The 10944-nt window shown below is 31.0% G+C and overlaps 1 protein-coding gene across 1 annotated transcript; it reads left to right on the forward strand.

Moving 5' to 3' along the window:
* Positions 1-2873: 2873 nt before the first annotated feature.
* LOC11412104 (probable E3 ubiquitin-protein ligase WAVH2) lies at positions 2874-6808 on the forward strand. The gene is made up of 3 exons (XM_003594317.4): positions 2874-3222; positions 3739-3855; positions 5351-6808. Exons 1-3 carry the CDS (start codon positions 3064-3066, stop codon positions 6737-6739), a joined length of 1665 nt encoding a protein of 554 aa, XP_003594365.1. The 5' UTR covers positions 2874-3063; the 3' UTR covers positions 6740-6808.
* The last annotated feature ends 4136 nt before the right edge of the window (positions 6809-10944 follow it).

Below are 10944 nucleotides of genomic sequence, written 5' to 3' on the forward strand. Positions count from 1 at the left end.
ATGTGTCTATGATGATGAGAATCAGAGAATGGAATAGACAGTGCAAACAAAGCATTTTAGCGCCAACCCACCGGTCTCTCTTGCTTTGGGTTGCATATAACATGCCTCCTTTTAGTTTTGTTTTTTAAAATTAAAATAACATGTTTCTTTTTTTATTAATTAATAACTTACTAAAAGAAAATCATGTGAGCTTAATTTACTTGATAGAGACACTACATAATTTATACAAGGGTCGTAGTTCAAATTTCGGACACCCCACTTATTTATTTTAAAAGTGAATTTTTAATCAATGCGTTACTTAACATTTTTTTTACTGAAACGAAAAAACATTTTTCTCATCTTATTGCAGAAAGTGACTTGAAGATTCTGACCAAAATGACTTCTGACAATTTTAAGTTCAATGAGAATATCTCTTTTTCAAATTACTGTATCTGATATCGTTGAAGATGAGATGACTTATGCAAATCAACCATACTTGACATAAATTTAGAAAATATGAGTGTTGATTAATTTGCAAACTTTAACATTCTTATGAATCATGTGAATGTGCTTATTTGGGCACTCACGTTAGTGAACCGCAAAAGCTTCTAATTGATGATATTTTTAGAGCTTCCATATCTAAAAATGTCAATTTAGTTTTGTAGTTTTTTTTCTTTCTATTGTGATCTATCCTCTTTTGTAAAACAAGAAAAAAGAAAAAAAATAAACTATCTTAGATGATTGCTAAACTTTTATAAATCAAAATAAAACGGTCGTTTCCCCACCTCTTGGAACACCCTTTTGAATCTTTTGACCCTTTTCTTTTATTTTCTTTTTCTTTATTCCCATTTCCCCCTCTCTCCCATGCTTTGGTCTTCACTTCAATCCTACCACAACACACATACTATAATTTTCACTGTTGTGATGAATGAGAAAAAGTAGAAAATAAGTATGCAACTTTACATACCAGTGGACCTGATTCTCTATGGAGGGTGGGGTAGAATACTTGAAATCTAATGGAAACTTATCATCATTAAACTCATCAAATAAATTGTCATTATGCTTCACAAGCGCTCACTTTAAACCATCTAGATTTTTCTTTTGACAAATAAACCATCTAGATTTAGGGGCTATTTAAAAATGGTCAATATTATATGTATATTGCACTTGACCCACATATTTTTTATTTATAAAATAAACATATATGAATTGGTTGAGAGAGGATGAATATAAGTGTGGTCCAATTCCAAGTGGAGGGATCACACTATTGCTGTAAGCAACTAAAATTTGACAATTTGACAATGAAATTTGGGTGGGATGGCCCCTTAATATCATTGTCTTTGGAAAGGGCCAAATTGGTCCTCACACTCCTCGTTCCTCCTCATTTTATGTTACTATTTCGTCAATTTCAACAAACCTATATTTTCTTTTATTTCTTCCTTATCACATAGTACAAACAAATAACATTGATGTTTGATGCTGTAGGCTAATTAAAATTTACCATGGTCTGATTTACATGGAAAGGGTTGCTCACAAGAACAACAAGAGAAAATGGTATGTATATGACTTAAAATAGAAAACTTCCAAGCTGAACTTTCAAGAAAAAACAATCAAATTTTAAGCCCATATTACCTTTATTTTCAATAAGCCAAGCAAATACGAAAATTATTATTTCAAATTGTTAAATTACTTCATGTTTCACAAATATTAATATAAATGAAAAGGACCATCATGTCTCACACACAACCATAAAGCAAAATCTCAACTCCTCCCTAGTAATTACCATCTCATTACTTTTTATTTTATCCTATCTTTATTTAACGATCAGAATATAAATAAATTTGATTTTAGTCATTGGATAGATTTTGAGTACTATCGATTGATTTGACTCTCACTAAACCCTACAACAACAAATATCATAGTAACAAAATTGGGTCAGTTTATTAATCAAAATACATGTTTGAATTTGGAGTGAATTTGATAAAATTATAAGTTAGTGTGATTTTACAATTACGCTTTAAGGTTTTAACATAATTACTTCGGTGCATGTATAAAGTTAATGTTTTTAACATGCACTAGAGTACAATATTATTCTCGACACATTAACTTTATACATGCATTGGAATTATGTTAGTACAACCTAACTCAACATGTAATGTCGATATTCTTAAACATCATTCATTTTCAATCCAAAATTTCACCATTGTACGTGAGTTTTATGTATTGTTTTTCACTTAACTTTCAGATAAAAAAACATGCGGCTAACATAATTAGAGGGTAAAATAAAAGTAACTATCTAACTCCATGGTAACATTTTGTTGGTAAATGTGTTCAAGGCAACACATATATGTATATATAAGGGTTAAATATGTTTTTGGTCCCTATAAATATGTCAACTTTTTGTTTTAGTCCCTCTAAAATTTTCCTTCAACTTTTAGTCCCTATTAAGTTTTCAATCTTTACCTTTAGTCCCTCTTTTAAAGTAAACTCATATGTAGAATTCATATTATTTAATAAAATTTTCCAGAAAAATTCAAAATATTATAAGAATCACTCCAAAAAAAATTCAGAATTTTTTAACAAAACATGGATTTAATATGAATTTTTATATTGTTTATGGTTAAAAATTCATATTTAATTTGTGTTTTGTTAAAAAAATCTAATTTTTTTTAGGAATTGTTTTAGAATATTTGACACATTTATGCACAATTTTATTAAAAAATACAAAAATTAAATTAAAAATAGGGACCAAAAGTAGTGAAGGAAAATTTTATAGGGATTAAAACGAAAAATTGACATATTTATAGGGACAAAAAACATATTTTATATGTGGCAGTGGTTTGATAGCAGTTGAATGTAAAATGTACTTGCCTTATATATAAACGTGTGTGGTGTTGATGAAGAATGAAAAGAACACAACAACAACAATAATAGTCACTTTAAAAAGTAACACCAACGATGGTAACACTTGCTGCTCTTTCCTGAACTCTGAAGACCCCTTTGTCCCCTCTCTTTCTCTCTCTACAAATACAAAACCCTCTCACTCCTCAAACTCAGAGGGCCACACTGCAAAAGAGAGAGAGAATGAGGGAAGGTGGAGGAAGAAGAGGAACATCAAAGCTAAGAGAAGTAGCAAGGAAAATTGTTGTTGTTGCAGCAGCATATGCATGTGCTTCATTCTCAAGAAGAAAAACATTGGTGGATCCAGTTTCCATTGACACTTCTTGTTCTCTATCTGCTACTGTATGTACTTTTCTTCTATCAAAATGCATTTTTTACTTCTTGGATTTTCAGCATTTTGGATAAAGTTGCAAACTTTACCTTCATTTTTCAATGTACTGTAATTTTTCTTAATTGGGTTTATCATGTCTTAGAAATGTGAAATTTTTTAGTCCATTATGTTCAAAATTTCCCATTTTTGTTTTGATGATGATAGTGTGGTTAGGTAAAGGGTAATTTGGTCCACAAATGAATTTACTGTGGTTATTAGTACTGTCATTATATTTTTCAATTTTTCTTATGAAGTCACTTTCTGATTGATTGAGTGTGATTTTTGCACTAAACACTTCTGGTCAAAGGCGTGTCTGATGTCTGACATGACACCGAAACATGTGATTTCATTGAATTAGTCATTTTGTCAAATTATTATTGGCGTTAAAGTGTCTGTGTCTTAGTCGTATCAATGTCTGTGTTTGTATTACATAGTTAATAGGTAACAAGAGAGTTTGTTATTTACTTAGGTTTTTAATATGTTTGCAGATCTCAAATTCCTCTTTTGTGTCTCCATCTACAATAAAAAATTGCTCCGGGGAGATAATTGAAGAAACTGATTCAAGTATAACTACTAACATCAACAACAATGAGCTTCATAATAAGGTAATTGACTTATAGTTCCTTAAAAGTTAAACCACCATAAGTTTTTTATGTTTGGTAATATTAACATTCTACAAAGGTAACTTGGTACGTATTAAAATTATCAACAATTTCACTAGTTTAGCATTGAAGACAATTTCCTGCTAAAAGTATCTCTTGACTATTTTCACATTTTGGCACTCTATTCTTTTTTAGATTCCTATCTTTGATTTATTTATTATATTCTCTTCTAATACTTCAGAATCCAATGAGCCTCAATGATTGGCCTTATGAAACGGTTTTGCTTTTTTACTTAAAACTTTTTTAAATGAGATGCTTAATTTATCTTTTGAACTAATGTTTTGCTTTATTATTTCTCTCATTCTATGAGTTAGAAGCACAATGTTAAAGCACTTATTTTGGTTCTGAAATTTGTTTAGAATAGAAAAGTAGTGAATGGAGGATACTAGCATGTTGATACACCAGCACATGGCGCATAAGTTAAGCCAAGAATCAATTCTTTATCAAAGCATACCCTACATTAGGAAGTTTCATCTGCCACAACATGCATGATCATGCTTTTCCTTCTATTATTGTGAAAACCATTCTGGACAAATTAAAGAGTTTATATACATGTCCAATAGCTTCCTAATGAAGGGAGTGAACTTTTGTGAAGTTGGAATCTTATTTTTTCACTGTCCATAAAGTTTAACCGCATCTTCCCCTACTTTAATCAATTGATTAAAAGTGAGATAAGATTTGAAAAACTCCTGAAATAGTGAAAAGTATTTCCTTATATCTAGTTTTCATAATTAAAAGATAAGCTCATTTATTAATTAAGATGTTTTTAAAAATACTGTTTGGCCTAACTTCTTTTAAGGAGAAAAGCAGTAAAAAATAAGTTAGGTCAAACGGTCCCTAGCATTTGTTCTCATCTTCGTCTGGCTTCCGCCAAACTTTGTCTGCAGGCCATTTTTCTTTTCATTCAAAAGTGTTTCTTCTAATAAAAGTCTTTTGTTCCAATATATTACCATTTTGTAATTTGAATATGGGAGTTATCCTTTTTTCTCTGTGTAATGTGCACAGTTGTTGTAAGTAAACCAGTTAATGTATACATGTAAAAGGTCCAATCAAACAAGAAAATTAAGGCCCTGTTTGGATAAAAGCTCAATTAAGCACTTATAGTAGGAGTGGTTATCATATAAGTGCTTATGTATAAACTATTTTTATAACAAAGGATAAAATAAATTCGGTAGTTTAAATATAATCTATAAGTTGTTTTCGTAAGCTATACTAGAGTGCTTATGGAAATGAGACGGGACATGTCGTAAAATGATTCCATAAGCTCTCTCAAACAGTCTTATAAGTGTTTATACTAAGTATAAGTTCAAACTAGTCAATTCAAATAGGTCGCAAGTATGGTTAGTTTACTGATAGTATAACCTTCATTTTATTGATTCATTTATTCCAGAATTAAATTGCAGCTGTGGTCAATTTGTAACAATGATTTTTCTTGCAGGGTTTGTGTGCTATATGCTTAGATCCTCTGAGTTACCACAGCAAGGGTAGCAGTCCAGGTCAAGCTATATTCACTGCTCAGTGTTCTCATGCTTTCCATTTTGCATGCATCTCTTCCAATGTCCGCCACGGTAGTGTCACTTGCCCCATTTGCCGAGCTCATTGGACTCAACTCCCTCGCAACCTTAACAACACTCTTTCTGGTCCTTTTGCTTCTAGTAACCAAAGTGATCCCATTCTTCGAATCCTTGATGATTCTATTGCCACCTTCCGAGTTCATCGCCGTTCCATTTTGCGCACTGCTCGTTATGATGATGACGATCCTGTTGAGCCAAATGACTCACCCGACACTCCCAAGCTGTGTTTCTCTCTTGAACCTATTCCACCAAATGCACCAACTAGTTTTCACCAGGCTTTGCAAGTGACCAATCATGCCTCATGTCCTTGCAGCTCCTCATCGATGTTACATTCTTCACCTATGCATACGCCTTATATCACATGTCCTTCCTCTAATAGAGCTTATCTTTCAGTAAAACTTGCCCACGAACGAGCAACTGACTTAGTCCTAGTTGCCAGTCCAAATGGACCACACCTAAGGCTTCTCAAACAAGCAATGGCTCTTGTGGTTTTCTCCCTCAGACACATTGACCGCCTTGCCATTGTCACATACTCTTCTGCCGCAGCTCGTGTCTTCCCCTTAAGACGCATGACAACCTACGGTAAACGCACTGCCCTTCAAGTTATTGACCGTTTGTTTTACATGGGACAAGCTGATCCAGTCGAAGGGTTGAAGAAAGGAATTAAGATACTCGAAGACCGATTACACAGGAACCCCGAGTCATGTATCCTCCACCTATCCGATAACCCTACAAGACCATACCACGCTATAAGCATGGAACTTCCATCTACGCCAATTCATCGATTTCATGTAGGTTTCGGCTTTGGAACTTCAAGTGGTTTTGTAATGCAAGAGTTTGAGGAATTTTTGGCAAAGATGTTAGGAGGCATTATTAGGGAAATCCAACTAAGAATATGCGGAGCCGGTGAGGACGGCAGAAATGGAAGAGTAGTAAGAATTGGAGAGATAAGAGGTGGAGAAGAAAGAAGAATTGTATTAGACTTAGGTGATTGTAGTCATGTGTATCTAGAATATAGCTACATTGAAGGTGAAATTGATGAGTGTGTTAGAAGGACAGGTGAAAGTGTTGTAGGTGTTGAAGATGAACATAAAGGTGATGATGTTTCAGAAGATGGTGAAGAAAATGAGAGTGAGAGGGATATGAACACCACAAACACAGGTGGTAGGAGTAGTAGTGTTGAAAGCTGGGATTTTCATGATCCTTATATGGCTAGAAGATGGGCTAAGTATTTGCATGGTTATAGACTTTGAAATTCAAACTATATTATTTTTATATAGATCCAATGTATTCATTCATGTGAAGCTATTATGTTCTCTCCACTATAGTCGTCTATTTTTAGTTAAACTTGTGTTATAGAATTTGAAATGATACACCACACACAAGATTATTTCTTCACACCACCAAAAAAAAAAAAAAAGGCAAAATTACACTTTTAGTCCCTTAACTTAATTTCAGGTAACAATTTGGTCCTTTTATCTTTTTTTCATTTCAATTTGGCCCTTTTTGTCCATTTTCATATGAATTTTTAAGCTTAAAATTCATGATTTTATTTTCTTATGGTCTTTCAATCTTCAAATTTATGATCCTCGTCTATGTTTGCATAAGAATATTAGATTTGAAGCTTGAAAATGTATATAAAAATGGACAAAAAGGACAAAATTAAAATGAAAAAAAGATAAAGGATCAAATTGTTATTTGAAATTAAGTTAAGGGATTAAAAGTATAATTTTGCCAAAAAAAAAAATATGTGTCAGTGAAGGTTTAATTTGGTTTAATCTTAGCATGAGATATATTATATTTGGAGTATTCCCTAGTTATTTGTTTTGTATCCATGAGCATTATATAAAACATGATATACAATTTTTTTTATTACTATTCATTCATTCAAATTGGTAAAAATTATATTGAGAAGAGTACAAATCTCATGGTCGTTAAAATAAAATAAAAAGATGAAATTGTGAACAAAATCACAGCGTTCAAGTTTATAGCAAAAAAGGTAGAATGGCTACAAATATGACAAAATAAAGGTGTTCAAAATACTCGTCTTTAGATACGTAACATTGAAGATATTGACTTTGCCAACTTTCATATTTGAGAAAGAGAATGGTAGATGACAAAGGAACTTTAAAGGATCTCAAAACTTGTTTTATCCACAATAATTCTGATGTGAGTGATTCTAGAGCTCAATTAACATTCTGTATGCAGAAATATCTGGCACTAAATCTCCATCAACATGATTTAGAGAAATTTTAGGATCCATTGGAATGAGAGAAGGTTTGCAGGATATAAAGCCAGTGTCCTGTAGAAACTTAAGGACACATTTCCTTTGACATAGATGAATACAAAAAGTAGTGCAGTCACCTCTTATTTTGAGTTTGAAGTTTTGTTGTAACATGTAGTAGAGCAGCTAAGATAATATCATCTACATGTACCAAAAGGATGATTAAAGAATAACCTAATCTAATAGAGAAAAGAGGGTGGTCAGCACTTGAAAGCCAAACTTAGCAATGGTGGTGCTGAATATCCTTGAGGCAACTTCATGTATGTATACTTCTTCAACTAGATCCCCATTGAGAAATGCATTGTTAATGTCTAATAGGTCTATGATCCAAAACTGACATTACACGAAAGTTAGTTCACGAGTGAGATCAAAAGTTTGAGGTTCTGATGTTCCAGTGGTTGGGGATCATCTGGAGGACAACAATTAAGCTATGGTCAGATGCAGGTTTTGTAGTACTTACTAAATTCAGGTACAATAATATCATTGGGCAAAAAGTGGTAGGGAAAATGTGTTCATGAAATAAAATATCTTTGATTCTTCAAATCATAAAGTTTATATCATTTTACTCCCAAATCATAACGTTGTTTTACTATTTTTTTGGAATTGTTTTAGAAAGTTATGTCTCATGCTTTGACAACTCGATCGGATCATCGAGTTGAGTTGTGTTGGTTCAAATTTGACATAAAAATAAGAATTTTTAACTCAACTCAAACTAATGTAACTTGACCAAATCTAACCCCCACCTCAATTCAACTCGTGAAGACTCTCAACACTAACACCGTTAGATATTAACATTGAAAATTTACAACGACAACTTGCTAATGCTAAAGAGTTACAAACACGACACATGGGTAGGTTGCAGTGACAGATACGAAGGGTTGGGATGGTGTTGCTGTTTTCATTGTGCCATTTTTTTGGAGGTTCCTATTTTCTACTATAATTGATAAAATAAAAATAAAAATGAAGGACCATACTTACACCATGTAGTATTTTTATTTATTTTTTTTTATGCAAAGAGCATCAAAATAATATATAAACCAAAAAATGAGTAAAAAAAAGAAACGGAGGACTATACCAAAACCTTTTCAAAAGGTGTTAAATCTGAAATTGAACATTTCTAACCTATTCCTATTGTACTCTCCCCTAATGAAATCAGGGATAGTATCAGACCAAAATAACTCAAAAGATGACAAAGAAAGATCTAGGTTTGCAAGACTATCAGCACATGCATTACCTTCTCTATAAATGTGAGACACAACAAACCTCATATCTCTAAGTCTAACCATACAGTTATACCATCTATTCCTTAAACTTTTAATTTTTTAAAGAATAATTTTTTCATTAGGAATTCTTAAAAAGTGCTCCGGAGGCACTCGCCAGCAAGATCCTAACTTCAAATATAATCCATTTTAAATACAAAATTGATTTACTCCAAACAATTAAATATATCAAAATCAATTTTGATCTATCTTAAAAAAAAATAGACATACACCAAGACAATCTTCTTAATTAGGAAAAGAAAAGAAAACAAACAACAATAATAGAACATCAATAATGAGACTGGGGGAAGTTGACCAACCAAAAAACACATCATTTACCATCATTTTTAACTTTTCCACATGAACCATAACCCTAATTGAAATAAAAAGCAAAAAGAATTGTTAAAAAAAACAAAAAGAAGAGAAAAGTTGAGTCATGTGTTGTTGGTTGCTACTTGCTATGTGAGAAACTTTTCTTTTACCTTTCTTCACTCAGTCCACTGACTCCATTTGCAGACCAAATAAAAGGACAAGATGACGTAGACACCATAGGTGAGAGAGAAAAAGTGAGAGACAGACAACAATCAAAAATATTACTTTCAACTATTTTTGAAAATACTCAAGAGTATTTAAATAAAATAATAAAAAAATTCTAACTTAATCATAGACTTTGAGTTTAAATTCAGCTATGAAAATGTAACAGTTTTAAATATTTTGATAGAGAAATATGCCACTTATTTCGGTCAAATTCAATTCAAATGATTAGTGTTTAGAGTTGCGTATAAAGAATATTACAATCACACAAAAACGTAAATGTTTTTTTAAGGACTATTTTGAAAATGTTGATGAATGTCCTAAATTTATTATTTAATAATCTTAAACAAGACTTTTTTTTTAAAGAAAATTTTGCATATTTGAAATTGAAATAGTTAAATTTTTATAATAATGTAATTTCTTTGTTTGAAGTCATTGGTATTATTATCAATGAAATGCTAAAATATGTCGGAAATTGTACCAATTAATTTTTTTAAAAGTTAAATTTTTTTTCTTCAATAAATACTTATTATTTATGGAATCTTTAACATGTGCCCTTAAATCAACGACACATGTTAACATGACCCTTATTATTATTATTATTATTGATGACAATGAAACTATTTTCATGTGATAACTATTTTCATGTGATGAAAGGAGGAAGAAAAATGAATGCGATGTAATTTGTTTTGGTTATATATTTTATTGTTATCTATTAGTAAAAATCAATAAAAAAAATTATAGTTTAAAAGTATTCACCGAAACAAGTTTAACATCGTATGTTATCATTACTACATCCGTTTTAAAATGAGTGTGGTTTTAACAAAAAAATTGTTTTAAAATGAATGTTACTTTTAATTTTCAATGCAATAATAACATTTTATTTTCAATTGTACCCTTCATTTTTTTTTTGTGGTGATCAGGGTTTGAACTCCAGATCTTGCATATATTATGCATTATCCATATCAACTGAGCTAAGCTCACGAGGATAATTGTACCCTTCAATTAATGATATATACACTACTTCCAAAATATTATTTTTTCTTTAATAAAAAACAAAACAATAGTTGATTAGGATAATTTGGTAAAATAACATCTCTCTTTCTTTTAATTAATACATTCCTTAATAAATATGTAAAAACCTTAAACGACACTCATTTTAAAGATGAAATATCTTTATACATCAATAAAAAAAGCATGACAAAAAAATAATCCACGTAATCAAACTAAATCACTCATCTTATAACCAACGAGTAGTAGTTTTTTTTTTTTTTTGACAAAAAGGAAGTGTTTTATTATTAGTTAATTTATTTATTTTTTGACAAAAAAAAAATCTTAATTAAAAGCAAATTTATGTTAATACAGAGAGTATAGTAATATG

This window comes from Medicago truncatula, chromosome 2 (genome assembly GCF_003473485.1).
Source record: "Medicago truncatula cultivar Jemalong A17 chromosome 2, MtrunA17r5.0-ANR, whole genome shotgun sequence".
Lineage (NCBI taxonomy): Eukaryota > Viridiplantae > Streptophyta > Magnoliopsida > Fabales > Fabaceae > Medicago > Medicago truncatula.

Excerpts from the sequence above, each read along its gene's own strand:
- LOC11412104 (XM_003594317.4), top strand. The coding sequence starts at position 3,064 with ATGAGGGAAGGTGGAGGAAGAAGAGGAACATCAAAGCTAAGAGAAGTA. Across the intron at positions 3,223-3,738 it reads CTTGTTCTCTATCTGCTACT|ATCTCAAATTCCTCTTTTGT; the intron begins GTATGTACTTTT and ends ATATGTTTGCAG. Across the intron at positions 3,856-5,350 it reads ACAATGAGCTTCATAATAAG|GGTTTGTGTGCTATATGCTT; the intron begins GTAATTGACTTA and ends TTTTTCTTGCAG.